Consider the following 20,435-nt stretch of genomic DNA (forward strand, 5'->3'; position numbering starts at 1 on the left):
TAAAAATTGCCAGCAAATGGGACCAGGCTGGTGAAAACTTCGATTTATTTCCGATAAATATTAGAGAAGGCACCGATCTCTCATAATTTTGTATGGCGAATTACGTAACTCGAAGGTAATTGGCAAGTCGAACGACGAATGGGAGAGCGAATTACAAATGAGAGATCGAATTATGAAGCAGGGAAACGCCGCATAACCTAGAGCAGCTCACTAAACACAACTAATAATAAAAAAAGGAAGATATAAGTTGGATATAAGAAGGGAACGCATAAACGGAGTAATAAAAGTCCCTATTTCTTTATTTATTTATTATGACTTATTAAATTTATAAATTATAAATAAAAACTTGCGTTTAAATGGTTACAAGATAGTCGCAATTGAACCGGTTAATAAATACGTAGCTTATCGATAAATCAGTAACTCACAAATTGTCAACTATTTCATTTGGTAATACGGTTTTTAGTTAAAAGTAACCATATATGTAACGATTCAACAGCAAAACGCATCTTGGCGTGCCAGAATTTTTATAAGATACGTTTAATTTTTCATATAAATATATTGGGACAGAATTTATAAATCTATAAGGTATAGAAAGCATACTAGTGTTGAAATATATCATCTAAAAGTTTTAAAAGTCGACATTTTTGCAAAGTTAGTGTGAGTGATGTGTGCGTGTGTATATGCATATGTACATAGTGCGAGTGTTTCGCAGTTTTTGAGTTGTAGTAAATTTTACATGTTAATGGCAGCAGCATGTTTGGGCAAAAAATATTGTAAAAATTGGAATCTACGTTTTCACTTGATAAGAATATTATAATTTTTTGAAATCAAAACTATTTCAAAAGTGGGTGCAGCTTGGATGCGTTAAGAAAAGTTTTAATGTTGGTAGAATTTCAATTTGACCTACATCCAAACATACATATATACCTGTATGTGCATACGACTTCATCCGGTACAAGGAATATCTAAACGCGTTAGCATACCTAATAAGTATTTTTTGTTGCTGGCAAATTGCAAGTGCAGTGCTGATGAAACACTTGCGTTTTTAAATATGATATGCATATACAATAGTAAATATATATGTACATATATATATGCACTTACGAACGTTCTCTTACGAAGATTACATACATACAATGGTCACTTATTTAGACGTAGATACTAAAATTATATTTTTTCTTTTTAAAACAGGACTTACATATGTACATCTGTACATATGTATGCATGATTGCGTAAAAATAAATAATCGAGAAAATATAAGAAGTGAATTTGAATTGCTGCATGTTTTATACAAAGTTCAAAACTAAATAATGTATGTATTTCTTTTATTGAAAAATTCCTTTCCTTGACCGCCTTAACGTATGTCCTTATAATGATTAAAATCTTTGCTTAATTAATTTATACTTAAACTTTTAGATATACATAAAATGAGGGAATCAGCTCATGATATAAGTCTTGATACTTGGAAGCAATGGATTTTGGAAGCTATTTCAAAAATACGTTCCCAAAAGCAACGGCCCAGCGTTCAACGCATTTGCCAGGCTATTGGAAGCCATCACAAATTTCACGAAGATATCGTTGCAGAAAAATTAGAGGAAGCAGTCGAGTCTGGAGCCGTAATTAAAGTATATAACAAAGGATTACATTCCTATAAAGCCCCTATGGCAAAGAGAAGGATTAAAGTTGAGAAAAATAGTAACTTATGTAAAATAGTTGCAAAAGCAGTGCATGATTTGGGAGAATGTGAGGGGTCAACGATAAAAACTATTGAAAATTACATACAAAAATTCAATAACATTGATCTTGCCCCAGATGTAGACTTTAGAGCAGTTATAAAAAGTTCGATTAGAAAAGCAGTAGATGCTGGTTTTCTAGTGCAAGAGGGAAAATTATATAAAAAGGGAAGATCACTTACTACACCACGAAAATCGTCGTCAACACAAGAGGTATCTGTAACAACGGTAAGTAGATACTGCAAACATCCTAATTTTCTGGTAATTTTTTCTGACGGAGGCAAGTTTTTTCTCACAATTTAGGGTGACGACAATTGTTCCTACTGTTCAGGTGACGCACAGAAAAATCGTAATGGTATACCAGAACCATTAAGTTCATGCAAAAAATGTGGCATGTCCTTGCATACGACGTGTGCAAACATCGCTGCTAAATGCAAATCACAATCTTACGTGTTGCTATATATGCTGGTTACTAAAGGTTCCATATGGTATTGCAAAAATTGCGCAGAATGCAGTGTATGCACATACACAGATCGGGGACCTTGCTTACTGGAGTGTTCGGCATGCAAGAAAATGTACCATTTGACGTGTTTGGATACTATACCAGATAAAAAACCTAAACATCCTTATAGGTACAAAAGAGAACATAACTTTAATTCGGTTTTTCGCTTTACCATTTTCTTTAAACTTTGTAGATGTAAGAATTGTATACTACAAAATTTTGATGTTGTTAAAAAGGAGGTGACTAAAAAAGGCTTGGAGACAGGTAAAAGCCGGTAAGTAAATTTGTTTTCAAGCACGCTTTGCAATTAGGGAAGGCATTTGATTGAGGAGAGTAAATTGGCATTTAACCCTTTTACGGTGGTAAACAATGTTTTGTGAATTTTTAAGATACAAATTTGAATTGACCATCTGGAATGTAGTTGATTGCAATTATTTCTTTTGTCTTGCCACTGTCATCCAGGTTTTTTTTTTCTTAATAATAGGGCGGTTTATAGATTGTTCTAAAAAAGTATTTTATTGTCGATTTTGTATGTTTTACTTTAAATTTAAGTTAACCTTTATTTGGGTTTACCAGCAGTTAACACTTTGAGAGAAAAGCTGAGTGGCACGCAAGTCTTCATGGGTTAATTTATTATATATCTTCTGTAGCCATATACTATTTTCCTCCATTTTGAGTACTTTATACTCCTGCCATTTGTCCAACATAAGGTCTCATACTCAGCACTCGACTAGACTCGGAACTGTTGGGCTAGGACGGCCCTTCATTCGACCTTATTTTTTAATAAAAAGTCTTAAGAAATAAAATTATAGTTTAAAAAACTAAAACCCCCCTATTATTATTGCCATTCGTACTGTCATCAGGTATGTAACTTGAGAATAGAAATCGCTGCATCTTTTAGGCGCATCAATATTACATAGTTACATCCCGAGCTAATAAAAGGAAGGTAAATATACACGTGAAAACACTTGAAATATACTTATCTTTACACTACTGGCAAATGCAAATAGGGATTAAAACTTTAAAACTAATTAATAAAATTAAAGTAAAATACATATGCATATACAAAATTAACAATAAAATTTTTTTTTTCGGAAAATCTATAAATGACCCTTTAACTTTTCAAAAAAAGGACAGTTATTCGCCGCCATCTTGTATATCCGAAAGAATAAAGTTTTAGTTTTTCCTGTATTTACATAATTTGCATAATATTATTTCAGAAACCAAGCCGCCAGTGAATTGTCCAAGACTTCACGAGGTGTACGACCGGTTATGCCGTCAACATCCGATCACGCTGGGCCACGTAACAAAGAATGGATTAGTGGTAAGCTAAAGGATAAACGAACCTTGGGTGGAACGGCAGGCGTTTCTTCATGCAAGCGGCAAATCATCGACGAAATGGACGATAGCCCCACGACATCAAAATTATCCAAATATGAAAATTCTAAAGAATTATACAAAGACATTTCGCTAAGTCAAGCAATTAAATCGTCTCAGAGTTTGCAAAAAAGCATTGCACATAATTCACACTTGAAAATGTTTAAGCAACGTTTCCTTAAGATGGAGTCAGGGGACTCCAAACGTACAAAGAAGAAAACTCCATCGGACTTGTCCTCATCGAGCTCTTCTAGCGATAGCGATGAGGATGACAACATGGAATGTGACGATGACAATCAAGATGATAGTACATCTTCGGGTTCATGTTCTTCGAGCAGTTCGGGCTCGGATTCAAGTGAGAGTAGCAGCGATAGTTCCGAATTTGATAACGAAGAAGAAGAAGACAATTTTGAAGAGAATGACGACGATGATTGTGATTCGGATAAAAGTGATTCAAAATCGAATATATTTATCTCACAAATTCCAGTAAAAAAGGAAATAAGTGTGCCTGCAAAAAACTACACGTCACCAAATAATAAAGCAAAAGATGAGCACTGGGGCTTTGCTGCTGTGGCTAAAAATCGCGTTGATATATTTTCACAATCGAGAAATATAGAATCAGATGGTTTTGCTTTAAAAAAGTGTGGAAACCTTTTAACTGGATTCAATAAAAACATAGTCCCCGATGAGCTAAATACTAGCGGCAACAGTAAACAAATGAACTATAAGTTACTTCAAAGTCAAGGCAACATGGAGGCCGAGCCGACAGAGAAAAGAACACCGAAAGTTACCGCAAAAAAGGAGGATTTTCTAGATAGCACCACCGCAACAGAAGCAGCGCACCTTAAGGGCGTCAAGAAGCCCGTGGAAAAGGTACAGAAAAAGAAAGTTGCAACACTCAAATCTGCACCTTTGGACACGAGACGCACGGCCTACAAGAGTGATGATGATGAGGTCCCATATTTGAATGAAAGCACTGTAATCAAGTACCAATTGATGGAAAATACAAATTATGCTAGAGGTGTGAAACCATTCACGAACGAAGAAAGTTCCTCCAATGAAAAAGTGGAGTACGAGGAGGTTTATCCAGAAAACCCATTTGGTATGTATCGCAAATAATTTTTGACTAAATAAATAAAAGAGAATGAAGTAAACAGATTATGTATATATGTAAAATTATTTTGATTGAAAGTAGTTTCGCTGAAACATACATCTAAAACTGTGAATTTTATATAGAAAACCAACCACTTCCAAATGGCGTTGAACAAAATGATATAACAATTTATAAAAAAATCCGTGAGAATGCAGCAAAGAAAGTGGCGGAGTTGAAAAGTTTAAATGCACTGGCCAACGCTGGTTCTGGTAACCCGCAAGAGCGGTGTCCATCGGCAATTGAAATCGGAAAGTGGCATATTGAAACTTGGTATTCGAGCCCGTTTCCCCAAGAATATGCGAGGTATGTTTGTGATTGATAGAACTTTCTTGCCGACAGTAAAATTCATTATTTTCTTCTTTTAAGGCTACCGAAATTATATTTGTGCGAATTTTGCTTAAAGTATACAAAAAGTAGATCGGTTTTGGATAGGCATCAGAACAAATGCCTTTGGAAGCAACCGCCGGGCACCGAGATATATCGTCATAATGATATATCTGTGTTTGAGGTCGATGGAAATATCAATAAAATTTACTGTCAAAATCTGTGCTTACTTGCCAAACTATTTCTGGATCACAAAACACTATACTATGATGTTGAGCCTTTTTTGTTTTACATACTAACTAAAAATGATAAAAAAGGCTGCCATCTTGTGGGCTACTTTTCCAAAGAGAAACACTGCGCACAAAAATTTAACGTCTCCTGCATACTGACAATGCCACAATTTCAAAGACAAGGCTTCGGTCGATTTCTGATAGAATTCAGTTATTTGTTGAGTCGGGAGGAGGGTCAGGTCGGAACGCCGGAGAAGCCGCTGTCCGATTTAGGAAGACTTTCCTATTTCGCATATTGGAAATCGATAATTTTAGAGTATATTTACAACCACAGAAATGATGGCCGAATCACTTTCAAAGATATTGCCAACAAAACAGGCTTAACCGTCTCTGATATAGCATTAGCATTCGAATTGTTGAATTTCATAAAGCTACGAAAGAACGAAGATGATATACGTTATCAAATAAATATCAAAGTTGATTGGGAAAAAGTAATCGTCCACTATAAGAAGCTGCAAAATTCCAAGCGCATACCTTTAGAAACAGATTGTTTGCGTTGGAGCCCATTGTTGTCCAAAGCATTGGCTGGCGATGGCATTAAATCGTCTGAAGAGAGTAGCTTCTTGGATAGTTCCAATAGATCTGAACATACAGCAATTGAACGCATGAGATCACGTAAATCCCACTCGTTGGTCTCGAACAGCTCTGCTTTTATAAAAAAGGAACTGAATACAAACGAAGGTGTGCAGCAAGGCGGTCATAGTAAAATTTCCAATTTCGTCAATGAATGCAAAATAACCAGCGCAACTGTTGAGCTAAATTTTCAGAAACGAAAGGTTGCAGAAGCAAAAAACATTAATACGGATTTAAAAAACTCCATGCATGAGGTGATAGACGAAAGCAATGAGCCGCCGAATCAAGACGAGCACGAGAAAGGTAAAAGTAACGAAGCGCCTACGAAAATGGAAATAGATCCTGACGCTGCACCCGTTGCCGTTGCCGTCGCCGTCGCCGTCAAGGTAGGCACGAATACAGGGGTGGACGTCAGAAGGAATCCACGCAAGAGGCAGCTCAGTAAAGATGATTCCGTTGTAACGCCAGGTAACGTTGAAGGGCTGGAAATAATTCATAAACCGGATAAGAAAAGGAGAATCCAAACTTCACTAGTTCAACCGGCTATGGAAAAGCCCAAGGGCGAAATGATCGACACTAATAGTATTGACGATGACAAGTTGACAAGCCGCGCACAGAGGTTAGCGAATCGCAAACACAGTACACCAGCGGTATCCACCAATAAAAGAAAACACTTTGATCGTCAGAATGAATTGAAAATGAATATTAAACAAGAAGATGTGAACAGCACCGAAAAGATTATAACTGAAACTGAAGCTGTAGAGTCTCATGCGCCGGCGAAGGAGAGCACAGAGACAAATGACACCGAAGATAAATCCACAAAAAATTGTAGCAATGACAAACCTATAACAACGGTGCCTAAATTGAGAGGCAAAAAGAGCAATGAGAAGAAACCCAGTGACATCTATAGTGAAAACAACGCCGTTGCCAACACTAACGAGACCAGTACAAATGAAGCCAGAGAGGTTGAACAAGACAAACAGGAGTCAAAAAACAGCACAGCTCCTCCTGCCAGTGAGACAAATGAAACTTTGGCAAATAAGGTCGAAACGAACGACAATCCAAATGTAATTGAAGTCCAGCAGCAGCAACAAGAGCAGCAACAGCAGAAGCAACAGCAACAGCAGCAGCAACAACAACAGCAGCAGCAAGAACAGAAGCAAGAAGAACAAGAACAGCAAGTGATTGAACCACCAAATGCTAGCAAAACAGAGGCCTCACCTGCAGCGGCATCGGGGAACGATGAAAAAGTCTTAGAAGCCGTGGCAAAAAAGACAAAAAAGACGTTCGCTGAATTAATGGTCGAAAATACAGATACAAACCTTGCCGAACCGGAGCTAAAGGCGAATTCGGAGGATTTCAAAAAGAACATTGAGCATGAAAACGACCATAAGCAAGAGATAAACAGCTCCGGAGAAATTGAAACCAATATGGATAAAACAGCTGTTACAGATGTTAAAACAACTGATGATAAGTTAAAAGTGGATGAAGTGGTTAAGAAAGACGCAACACCATCCAAAGAAAAACAAATAGAACACGTCGAACAGAAGGTAGTGCCGGAAATCAAGACTACAATAAATACAACCACAAAAAGCGAGCCGATGGCGGAGTCAACAGTTGATAAAGAGCCGTTATGTAAAATAGAATGCATCGACAACGAAGCATCGCCAAAAATGGCCGCACAAATTTCTCCGAAAGAAGTTATAAAGCAAGACAACGCAAATTCGCCGCCCTTCATTGCTGAGAAAAGCAAAGATAATGAGAAAAAAGATGTTAGGGAAAATAAATGCGACACAAAAAATTTGATAAAAGCACCACCAACAACGCCCCCTGCTTTGCCAGCAGCTGTGCCCATCTCAATGCCAGTGCCCACATCAGCGGTACCGACACCGACACCACCACCAACAAAATCACCAGTAACGTCGCCAATGGCAACACCTGCACCTGTAACAGCAACACCACAATCACCTGCACCTGCACCGGCACCGGCACCGGCAGCCCTACCAAAGCCAACGCTGGTACCAACACCATCCGCTCCAGCAGCTCCTGCTGCTGTCACCTCATTACCACAGTTGCAAGTACCCAAGCCAGCAATAAGCGAGGCGATCATATGCAAAACAGATCCACTAGTAGAGACCAAACCCGTGGTAAATATAAAGACCACATCACAACCTACTAAATTAAATACCGAATTTATGGAGAGTAAAGTTAATGAGAGAAAAATAAAAACAACAAACGAGTGCAGCACGCATGAAAGGAAGGAGAAAATTATCACGCATGCGAATGTGCACGAGAACAGTGAGCAGCTGAATAAAATAAAAATTGCACAGAAAATACACGAAGCCGCCGCTGCAGCAGCTGCCGCCGCAGCCAGCCTGGAGTTACAACGATCACAATTGCAAGCGTCAACGAAAAAGGCTCAGATGAACCAAGCAGCAATGGCAAATGCAAGCACTCTAAATACCAGCCGAAGCGAAGCTGGCACGTTTTTGAAAACTTCGAAGGACAAGCAAAAATCAATTATTGCGCATACAGATATCAAAATAAAAGAAGAAGATAAGCAAATGCAAGTGATAACAAGCAAGACCGCAGATGCTGCGCTGCTATCTTTGCACGAGAAGAATCCGTACAATACAGCCGAACATCAGAAAATTCAAAATTCAATGGATTTAAACAAAATTGCTCCACATTTTCCGATAAATCAATTACCCAATTATCCGAATACGCCACAGTATTGGCAATGGGACTACTACGGTTACAATTTCCCTCCCCTCGATGCTGCAAGCCAGAAGAATCAAAATAAATTCGCAAAGGACTTGGCCACAACTATGGCATACTCACATAATTTTACACAGAATCTTTATCAGTCAGCTATACAGCATCACGCGCATCAGCATATGCAACAGCAGCAGCAACAACAACAACAACAACAACAACAACAACAACAACAACAGCAGCAGCAACACACAAAGGACAAATTGAAAAGCGATAGGAAGATGAGTGTGTGCAAGAAGGAGGAAACGACTAAGAGTAGCTCTAATGCGAACAGTCAAAGCTTTAGCAATCGCGAGGATGCACATAATTGTTCATTTCCTAGTGCGCAATCGACTAGTTACGGCCAGAAATGCAATAACGTCCAATCGAAGTCTCATAAAATATCCACAGACCAAGCACAGCACATTAAATCATTAAATATCTTGCCCAATTCCAGTTCAAGATTTTACAATCCAATTATCCCCTCAGTGCCCATTCCGACTAATGCGCTAACACAACAGGCGTTATGCCAGAAAGCCAGATCGGAGCATACCCTGAGTGCGACTGAGGAGAATAAGGTAAAACTAAGCGGACATAATGCCGCAAGTCAACAGCAAACTACATCTCAAGATATAACATCGCCATTGGCATATAATTCGGGATCGTCGAATCATTCGGGGAGCAATTTGCATCACTACGATTGCGGCATGACAGTGCCAATGAATATGGATTCACCCTCGAGCATCGGTAGCGATATACAGCAAAATACGTCAGATAGCATTCCATCTACCACGCCGCATATACAGCAGCAACAGCAGCAGCAACAACAGCAGCAGCAGCAGCAACAGCAACAGCAACAGCAATCACAATTTTCAGATTGTTCGATGCAGAGCCATTCGGGAAATACTCCGATGCACATGGCCATACAAACTTCTCACATCCAGCAACAACAACAACAAGCTAATCTCAATTTAAACATGCAGTCGAGCACCTCGCAGACAATGAACACGCTAACAAGCTCACAGCAACATGCACAACAAAGTCGAAAAGTCAATCAACAGGTATTGACCGAAGTGAGAACAAAAGCTTTTAAAAAGAGGACGAAAACCTCAAAACCGCCGCAACTTTGACTAAACTTTAAAAATTTTATGAAGAAATATTTTTCAGATTCGTGTTGCCCACTTTTTTTGAGTTTGAGGGAATAACCTAAATAAATAGTAAAGTTTGGAAGACTCGAAGCCCCAAAATAATTTCCATACAAATTTGGACTTAAAACAAAAGTTCTGAGATTTTCGAAGTTTTTTTATAATTGTTTTTTATATGTTTATGCAATCAGTTCCCTCGAGCTCGGGATACTAGAAAATTTTTACCTCAAAAATATTTAACAGAAATTATAGTTCAGTAAAAGTTTTGGAGGTTTCCTACTTAAGAGAACGCTCTATTAATTATTTTTATTTAAATGGCTTCCTTAATTACAGCAGTGATTTGTTAAAGACTTTAAAATATCGTGAAAAAGTTGTAATAAGTATTTTTGGTTGCTAATTCACTGCTATACAGAAAAAAGGGAGAATCGGATACAAGCTGTTTTACCAAAAATATGCAAAATTAATGCCAGATCTCCACTTGAAATTAAATGACAAAAACAAAAAAAAAAATGAACGACAGACTTGTCTGTTTCCGCGTTCCATGGTAGACAATTTTTCATAATTTTTGTCATTTCGTTGACTAGCGGATATTCGGCATAGGATTTTCAGTTATAAAGATGAAATAACTCGGTAAATTTTACACGGTTTGAATCGAAGATCCCAAATAGTTCCTTTATTCAAACCTACTGGAGCTATTACATTAAAGAATTATCTGCCCGAAAATTATAATAAAAAATCTCAGTATTTCGATATAACCGGCACAATGGAAAATAAATTAAATGCGGCAGACACCAGAATAGTAGTTTCTTAAGTTTTATTATTATTTTTTGCTGACGGTTGTTTTGTATTGACTTGTATGGAAAAAAGCGCAAAAATCCGTCACCAAAAAAATTCTCAAAAATCAACGCGATTTTTTAGCCCTTTGAAACTTTCACTTCACTAAAATTGCCTGGGCTATAAAACTGCATACCTAAACATTTTCTAAAAATTCAGAATAAAAATTCGAAAATTTCATGAAAATTTGTTGAATTTTCCTTAATTTTATATAAAGTTTGAAACTGCGATTTACACGGTTTTGGTTAAAGCTTAGACGATATTTTTATATAAAAATTTAGCTCGAAAACCATTACTAATATTTGAAGAAAATCAACACGTGGTCATTTGTTTGAGTCACTGTACGTAAGAAATGGCTATTCTAATCTGCCGCACTTGCGATTTTTATTTTATTGTGTAATTCATAAACGAGGCGCGGTTTTAAGTTTCTAACTCGACACTAGACTTCCTGTATTTCGTTTGACAATTGTTTGCTTTTGTTTTAATTAATTCCCATTATTTCCTTCTATTCTGTAGGCTGATATGGTAGCTAGCAGCTCAAATCAGCGCGCCACCACACCGAAAGCGATTCGTGGCACAAACTCATCTAGCAGCAATCAACAGCAGCATCGCCAGCCTAAAAGCACGCCATCTAGCAATTCATCAGTGAGTGTCTCTCAACAACAGCAACAGCAGCAACAACAACAGCAGCAACAACAGCAGCAGCAGCAACAACAAAGTGTTAACAACAATCAACAAAATCTGTTGCAAACACAACAGGAACATTTACATAATATGCAACAATATTCACAATTGAGTGGCCAGCATCATCATCAACAAAATATGCATATAGATTATATAACATCTATACCGCCCATAGGCCAAAATTATACTTCGAATGCCTCTAACTCATACGATATTGTCTCCATGCCAGCTGTTATACAACAGCGTATGGCGATAAGTAACACTTCGCATTCACTTTCTAGTCCACATCAGCGGACAATTGATCAGTCCTCTTCATCAGCTTGTGCTGTCAATAATTTCTATTTGCAAAACAATTTGGCTTCGAATGAGGCAAGTACAACGCGTGTGCCGGTGCCTGCCTCTTCGGCAACAACCAATTCGAACGGTGGCGTTATTCACATCAGTCCAGATGCCTCAGCTAGTTCTTCCAGCGGTGGCGCTGGCGATTCGCAATTGGCACAAGATAATGCCTCCGAATCGTCCTCAGCCAATGCCGGTAACACAACGACGCAGGTTGGTAACATATGCAGCTTATCAAAGTTACAACAATTGACCAATGGCTTAGATATACAACCATGTAACACCTCACCGGCTGGACAAGTGAATTTAACTCCGCCACCACATCATCCGGTATCACACAATTCGATGACACCACCACCTCATCTATTGGTAACTCAAAATCGTAGCTTGGGCACACCACCCAATATGTTGCAACCACAAATCAATCCACTACAGTATCATAAATATTATTCAAGCAACATGAATATAGCACCGATTGCTACAACGCAAAATGTGAATAGAAATACGCGAAATACGGCATCGGCGCCAGTACAACATATTGCGGTGTCGTCTGTGACGACCTCCTCGACAACCAGCCGCACAACGAATGTCCACATCAGTCCAAATTTAATGGCACCGTATGGAGCAATAAATAGCTATCGCATGACCACACCACAATCGGCGGCCACGCCCACTTATGCTGCTGGCGGCGATTATTCCAATTCGCAGATTCCAATGCAAATGGGTGTTATGAATATGCAATCGCAATATCAAGATGCCTGTGCCATTCAGAGAGCACAACAGAATTCGATGTATTCAACTTACCCTCCCCCATATTTATCGTTGAACGGGGCTATGAGAAGATAAAGTATTTAGTGTATAGAGAATGCTTAAAAGTTTATATTTATATATACATACGTACATGCATACATACATACATACTATGTTTTTGATCACATAAATGTAAACACTATAATTGTATATTTCATAAAAATAAAGTAATTGGTTCAATTATATCCAATTCGCTGCTATGAATTATTAGTTTACGATGAAAGTGAAAGAATTAGGCAAAATGTAAATCGATGATTAGCTTACAAACACAATAATAGATATAAACTTCGATCAACAACTCCATTAATTTGAATTTCTGTTGCTGTAGTTGTTGTTGTAGCGGCTTTCTTGGTTATTGTAGTTCTTGGGTAACATTGATCCGACTGTCGTAGAAGCGGGCTCATCATCGCAGTTTTTTACGGCATAAAATTTCCCAAAATAGTTTTGGGAAATATTGCTGACGTAACAGTAGTTGGCCAGATATAAATCTGAGCCGTTGCAGTTACGAGGACCCGACTGTCATCGAACGACATCTTTTGACTCGTTCAGCCTGAGGTTGAGAGTATAACGCCACAAGAAGTTTTTCAGGTATTCAACAGGCCACAATGCCTGAAAAGCTTGTTGTGGAGTTCTACTCTAAGAATGTAGGCAACACTTATGGGGCAGACCAGACCTCTTCTATTTTCAGAGGCTTTCAGTTATAAGGCCATGCGCCTTGGTGTCATTTCGCACGGAGTTGTGCCAAGAACGTGTTTAGCGGTAGCTTTTCCTCAAATGTACAAGAGTCATTGAGTATGTTCGAGGACCTACGTGCAACTCTCCAGTCGGGAAGGTGCCAACTTGTGTTATTGCAGCAGCGAAACTACTAAAGCGGTCAGACTATTTATAGCCCATTTCCAACAAAAGCAGTTAAGAGTTCAGGTAAGTTCCAAGAATTTTTACACGGGGTTATCTGAAAGGTTTATTTACTTTTACTTTTTGCTTTTTGACTTTCCGAGTTGTAATTTTCCTTTTTCAATAGGCATAACCTCCAGCTACGGCTTGGTGGAAATGAATTATAAACGGAGAGCAACGTTGAGTAGGCTTAAAGGGACAAGTGAGGAGCTGGTTGGTGTCGTGTGGGGTAACTTCACAAGAGGAGCATGTCGGAGTCGGCTTTGGATAGGTAGGTTAAGTCCGCTGAAGCTCTTCGTCTGCGATGAGTAGTGGTTGAACTCCAATCCAGGCACTTACGGGGCGGGATTTTATAAATGTGGTGTTTGCCTATCGGTGAATGCCGTTAACGGTCTGTCGGTACAACTTCGGGTACAATGAATGTTTCTGGAGTTTGTAGAAATGCCTTCCTGCGGTTGTGCGCGCGGAAAAGGAGAGCAAGCTGCCAAAGGTAACCCCTAAGATTTTCGAATTGTTAATCGTCGGTATTAGTTTACCGTCGACGTGCCGGACGAAAAAATCGCTCAATCAGCGTAGCTCTTAAGCAGTGGTGCTTAAAACAGCGCTCGCGGGCGGAATCCTTCAAAGTTCTCTGTAGATTTTATATGGACACGCACAGAGTAAAACCTCTCTCTGAGCATCACTGCTCTTAAGGCGGCTTCATCGGTCCAGTTCTGAACTAAAGTTGAAGTTGAGTTCACAACTCAAACGCGTTCAGCACTTTTCTCAGTTGCTCTCCCAGAGAGAGAAATGGCCTGTTCGAGGTACATAATAAAAGCGGCAATACTGCAGCACTGATGAAAACTTGCAATACTGTTGCAACTTCCCAACTGATAAAACGTTGCTGGAAATTCACACCGAAGGTGATATGTTAACAATTCGCGCAACAATGCGGTTGTGATGCATCTCAAACAAGCCCAAACACAACAAAAACCACTTGTAGGGAAAGTTCTGAACTAGAACGATGAATCCGCCTTTAGTAGCTTAGAAAGCTTAGAGATGTATAAGTTAAATATTAAAGGGGAAAGGACCCCACCCTGTGGGACCCCTTGAAAAACTGTAGGTTTCTTCGTAAGTGACAATATCAAGACACACCACACCACAAATTGGATGAGAAGTGCTTCTGCTACATAGCACAGTGGATAGGTAGATAAATAAAAGAGGTACGAGAATGCACTACAACCTTTCGGATATATGTATGTATGTATGTATATTGTGCTCTCTACTCAACACAACACCTCGTATAATCCTACAATGCACAGTGAGTTTAAAAAAGCTTTTGGAAGTAGGCAGTGTATGTGCTTATCCTTTGGTTGCATTTAGCCTAGGCTGTTTCGTTGCATCGATACGGCATTTTGGCCTCTTTAAATGAGTTGCAAAAGCGACAGAGATCATTTGGCCAGAAACCTTACTTATGCAGATGTTCACTTAGCCTGCAGTTCCCCGTGAGTATGCCTGGGATAATCCTCAGTTTCTCTTAAGGGAGGGATATTAGATGCCTGTATTTCTTCAGGTGGTCCTCCTAATTAAGCCTGTGTTCTTAAGCCCTAATGAAGTCCTGTGGTACTTTGTCAGTGTTGTTCTTTGCTTCTCATTGTTCCTTTCCTGAGAACTTTCATGATCGTGTATGGGCCTACTGGGCAAGGAATGCGAAACCCCCCGGGGGCTTCGCGTAAGTGGAACTACGGGCTTGACAACCCCGGGGTACCCAGTCAAAGGCTACCAATCCTGAGTCGAATCGGGGCTCAACTGGTAGAAGAGTCTTCGGCTCTCGGAAGTCTTACCAGAGACTTAAACCTGGTACTACAGGAAACAAATGCACCCGGAGTATCTTCGCAGGCAAGATTGGCAAAACTAGCTGGATGAGCAAAGCGCACAAGACAAGCACAATGTACGCCAGCAGGACTTGCAAAACGGAGAGAAAGAAGTTGAACGAAAGGAAGAAAATTTGGTGAAATGGTGTATAATGCTTCACATACAATACCAGGGCATAATAGACCTAAAGTCGCAGTGCACAGCCTCTAACAATCTATCTAATACAATACCGGCGAACGGCAAATTTCGCCAAATTGGGCGATGCTGTCGTTCACCGTTCGGTCACTGTGATGTTAAGTCATTTTCTTCCCATGAGATGTGAGCTTGCGGATCGAACGCTCTGAAGTCATATCGTCACCATTATGTCAGAAGCATGAATGTGCAAATTTATCAGTTTTGAGTTATTGGGTTGACTTGATTAACCGAGAATACCATGTCTACACGGAAACTACATATCCTCACCTGAAATGCAAAAAGACGTAACAACATCGTAACTGAAATGGAAAGAGTCGTGACTAATATTTTTTATTTTTTTTTTTCATAAAATAACTGAATTTTGAAGTTTTTATTAGTTACGACTTTTTGTATTTCAGCGACGATGTTTGTTACGTCTTTTTGCATGCATGATATGTGCATACATACATACATATATAGGTACAGTGACTTAAACAAGGGTTCACGTGTTGATTTTTTTGGGATATTCACAATATATTTCTAGTTAAGATTTTTTTGTTGCTATGTTATTTTTCTTATATTATATTTTATAAAATTATTCTTCATGATTTAACCGAAATCAATCCAACTTTCAAACTTTATGCAAAATTCAAAAGTTTCATAACAATTTCGAAAAGTTTTAAAATTTTCGAAAGTTTTTGGGTATGCAGTTTTATAGCTCATGAAATTTTAGTATAATAAAGTAGAATTCGCATAATAGAGAACAAGTTTTTCTAATAGCGGTCGCCCCTCGACAGGTAATGACAAACCTCCGAGTGTATTTCAGCCACGAAAGGCAGCATCTCACAAAAATACAATCGCACGCAAAAATCGGAGGAGAAGTTCGGCCAAACACTAACATATTGTGTAACCGCCAATCTATTATTATTATAATTTTTTTTTTACTTTTTTTTTTTGTTCGTAGGAGAGGGAAATGCTTTATGCACTGGCCGGGGGCTCTAGTCTCAATACTACCTACCCCGAGTGTGGGACTTCCACCGAAGCGTGTTGGGCTACCCACTAAAACCCAAACTCCCGCGCAAGAACCCCGCATCTGGCACCGCAATTCTGCATGTCTTCAGATACAGGAGCGTGCTGCTAGAGCCTCGGGGCTGCTCTTTTATAGGGGCATTTCATTCGGGTGTCCTCAGTAGACATCCGTCCCCTTGTTTGCAGCGCAACTGCCGCCCACTTGTCTGCACTGGAGAACATTACCCCAATTATGTTGTTCGGAGTTATGTCTTCGTATTTTTCTTCCAACATTCTGCGCGAAATCAAGAAGTGTTCGCAGGTGAAGAAAATATGGTACACGTTATCTTCGACGTTTCCGCAGTAGTGACAGAACGGTGAGTCCACCCTTCCCATTCTATGAAGATATTCTCGGAAGTAACCATGACCGGTGAGGAATTGCGTCAGGTAGAAATCGACTGAAGGTCGTCTATCAGGGTGTGCGTCCATCGACCTTTTGTCCTCGCGTTCCAGTTTTGTTGCCACTGCTGGATTAGTTGCTCGCGCGCCCTTGCCGCGGCAGTCGCTCGACCTATCTCGGCACTGAGATTGTAAATCTCTTTTCGCTCGTACGCAAGTAGCTCAATTGGCATGACGCCAGAAATAACTAGAACCGCGTCCGCGGACACTGTATGGTATGCAGGAGCAATGCGTAGTGCCCCTCTGCGCTGGACCGAAGACATTTGAATCCGGTATTTTTTGACTTTCAATGCGTCGGCCCATATTTTTGCCCCGTACAGGAGCACCGACTGGACTGCTGTCATCAGTAGTTTCCTGCGGCATGGCTTCGGGCCGCCCACGTTCGCCATCAGCCGGCTGAGAGCCACCGTGCTCTGTGCAGCTTTTTCACATACTCCATGGATGTGTTCCCAGAATGTGAGTTTGGTGTCAAGCTTCACCCCTAGGTATTTTGTATACCTAGAAGTTGTCACGAGTTGAGGTCCGACCATCATGTTTATAATTGTTGGGATCCTTTTCCTGGTGAGGAGCACGATCTCTGTTTTGGCTGTAGCCAATTATTATTATTATTATCGCGTTGGATTTTTTTTAAATTTTATATTTTTGTTTTTCAAACAGTCTTGGGCATTTTCTTCCACAGACATTCATATATATATATGGAAAAAATGCAAAAGCCCGTCAACCAAAAAATAGTATGTACTAAAAAAATCTACACGAAATGTTAGCCGCTTGAAATTTGCTTGTGTTGTAATAGAATTGTATGCGCTATAAAACAGCAGACCCAAAAATGTCTAAAAAATTCAGATTAAAAAGTTAAAAATTTTGATGAAAATGTTTTGATCTTTTTTAAACTTTGTTTTAGTAAAAACGTGAACAATATTTTTATAAAAAATACAATAAAATTTTACATGAAGGGCACTCCGAATGTTAAAAAAAAAAATCAACATGTGATAGCTTGTTTGATCACTGTATGTACAGTGTATATGAAAGCAATATACTTCCATAATATACATACAGAATTATTTCAAATTTTCAATTTTGTGGAAAAAATCAATCAAAGCTTGAACAATTCATAGGGCTGGTTTCTCCAGCTCAACTTAACTTAGTTTAGCCATTTTTTGGACTTAAGTCAAAAGTTAGCCTACTTTTTATTCAGCTTATTCTTTACTAAGTCCAAAAAATTTGCTAAACTAAGTTAAGTTGAGTTGGAGAAACCAGCCCATACAGTTGGTATACCAAAAGACAGATGGGAAGCCGCATATATTCGCCATTTTTTGGAAGCTTAGTCATCTGGTGGGCTTAACATATTCTCCTCATCAAGCTTATTAATTGTATAATGAAATCTTCGCAAACATAAATTGTACATGTGTACTTTTATTTACATACATATGTTTGTACGCCAACTAACGAAAAGCATTATTTACCTGACATAATAAAATTTAAACATATTTTTAATAATAAAAAAAATGCACTTATTCGCCTTGCATTTAATGCGTTATTTCAGTTTACATACATATGAATGTATGCATGTATATATATATATGTGTACATATGTTTATGTGCTTATATAGAAATGAATATACTCTCGTGTAAATAAAACGAATTTTATCAATCTGTAAGGTTATCACTGCAATTGAGTCATTACAGAGCGTGAGCGAAAATACATTCGAAACAGTGGAGAATAGACTTCGGAGTGCATGGACCGTTTAAAGTGTGAAATGTTTTCGTTTAAATTGAAATAAAGAAAATTACGCATCCAAAAGGGGAGACGAATCTCAATATAAATTCTCTTATCAGTCTTTAACCTATCCAAAAATACATAAGTGTTACAAATTGTGAAAAAAAAGAAAGCATTCACTTCCACAACACATCTGGCGTTTCTCTTCGCATCATTAATGTTGCCTTCGTCGTCCAATGCACGTTGCAGTTCTGAGGAATCACTCATTAATTGGTCAAATCAAAATGCTGTGGCCCATCGTAGTAAAAGTGTACCACGAATGTATGGTTGTGTGGATACCTTAGCGACTGCATCATCACTTCCAAATAATCCAAACAGTACGAGGAACTTTAGTGCAAACCAAAATAGTCCACCGAGTATTGAATGTAATGTTGCGGTGACGAGAACGGGTGGTAGAGGAAGCGACGTCTACACAGCGCCGAATTTACGTCAACATTTAAGACAAAATAGTGTCTACGATACTGGTAATAATCATAATAAGAATAACGGCAGCAGCAGCAACAACAACAACAACAATTGCCATCATCAGCAACATCGTCATCATTTTAAACAGCATCACGGCTGTACAACGAACCGTTATAGTTCTACTGGTGGTGGTGGTGGTGTTGGTGTTGGTGGTGGTGGGAGTAGCTCTGCAGCCCTTCTTCACTTATCAACAACGCGTCTCGATCCCTTCTCACCACCAACAACAACAGTAGGCTCATCGCTGTTCGGTGATAGCATGACGGAGATTGCTGTGAGTATGAAGTGATCTATACATACTGTATGTATGTATGTATGTACTAATTTTTTTTTTAGAGATTTTGTGTGAAATGGAAATTTAATAACTGATAATAACTGATTCTGTGTCGGTGGCTCCAAAACTGTGTTATACTAAAATGCATACGTACAGTGACTCACAGTATGATTTTGTTTTACGATATTCAAAATGTTTTTGATGGTAAACTTTTTCGATAATTTTTTATATAAAAATATAGATTATTCTTCAACAAAAACCATGTAAATAAAAATTTCTAACTTTGGAGAAAATTAATAAAAATTTACGCAAATTTTCATCAGATTTAACCAATTTTTTTACAAAAAAAAAAATCGAGTATGCAGTTTTATAGATAGGTAATTAAATCATAAAATAACAGCAAAGTTTTGATTGGCTGAAAATCTCGGTTCATTTTTGAGAATTTTTTTTTGCTGACTAAAAAATTCGTTAAGTGGAAGGAAATGTTCAACGCCGCCAGCAAAAAAATTATCTAAAATCAACGGAACATACCTTTCGCAATTTTAAATATTTTTAAACATTTGTATGAAGATTATATTAACCTATGGTATATAGGATTTACAATTAAGTGTTTTGGCTAAAATTCGTCTTTCTGTACATGAAGGTAAAAAGAGGGATTTTTTCAGTTCCCACCAGCAACATATATACGAATAATAGCACTGGATCACAAATTTTAATTTTGATTTGGTTCTCCAGACGCCACTATCCAATTTGTATGTAAAATCGCTCGCTGATTCCGAAAATCGAGCTAATTTTTTTTTTTGTATGCATACGTTTTCGAGATATTTGCAATTTACCGTTATTCAGCTTAAAAAAAAAATCGAGTATATCTTACGAACCAATTAAATAATCGTAATACGAGGTACGGCAAATGATAGAAAATAAAATTGTCCACAAACCGTATATAGGTTACTTCTCGATAGCTTCTATAGTTTCTGAGAAATTAATTAATCGTTCCTGATTTTAATTTTTTTTT

At 38.5% G+C, this 20,435-nt stretch overlaps 2 protein-coding genes across 8 annotated transcripts; both read left to right on the top strand.

The window, feature by feature from the left end:
- Positions 1 to 411: 411 nt before the first annotated feature.
- LOC118744720 lies at positions 412 to 12,780 on the top strand. Of its 7 annotated transcripts, none has more exons than XM_036477942.1 (9): positions 412 to 651; positions 1,192 to 1,312; positions 1,417 to 1,961; positions 2,037 to 2,365; positions 2,429 to 2,509; positions 3,456 to 4,714; positions 4,849 to 5,068; positions 5,132 to 9,779; positions 11,202 to 12,780. In XM_036477942.1, the coding sequence occupies exons 3-9, from the start codon at positions 1,428 to 1,430 to the stop codon at positions 12,552 to 12,554; spliced, it is 8,424 nt and encodes a 2,807-aa protein (XP_036333835.1). In that variant the 5' UTR covers positions 412 to 651; positions 1,192 to 1,312; positions 1,417 to 1,427; the 3' UTR covers positions 12,555 to 12,780. The 7 variants fall into 7 exon arrangements, with proteins under 7 accessions (XP_036333835.1, XP_036333839.1, XP_036333837.1 ...); XM_036477946.1 differs by having other exon boundaries at positions 412 to 585; XM_036477944.1 differs by lacking the exon at positions 1,192 to 1,312 and having other exon boundaries at positions 412 to 657.
- A 5,655-nt stretch (positions 12,781 to 18,435) lies between these two features.
- LOC118745174 (probable serine/threonine-protein kinase DDB_G0276461) lies at positions 18,436 to 19,587 on the top strand. The gene is made up of 2 exons (XM_036478697.1): positions 18,436 to 19,420; positions 19,483 to 19,587. The coding sequence occupies exons 1-2, from the start codon at positions 18,842 to 18,844 to the stop codon at positions 19,513 to 19,515; spliced, it is 612 nt and encodes a 203-aa protein (XP_036334590.1). The 5' UTR covers positions 18,436 to 18,841; the 3' UTR covers positions 19,516 to 19,587.
- Positions 19,588 to 20,435: the final 848 nt, after the last annotated feature.

This window comes from Rhagoletis pomonella, unplaced genomic scaffold (assembly GCF_013731165.1).
Source record: "Rhagoletis pomonella isolate Grant_MI unplaced genomic scaffold, Rhpom_1.0 Rhpom_scaffold_00008, whole genome shotgun sequence".
In the NCBI taxonomy this organism is placed as follows: Eukaryota; Metazoa; Arthropoda; class Insecta; order Diptera; family Tephritidae; genus Rhagoletis; species Rhagoletis pomonella.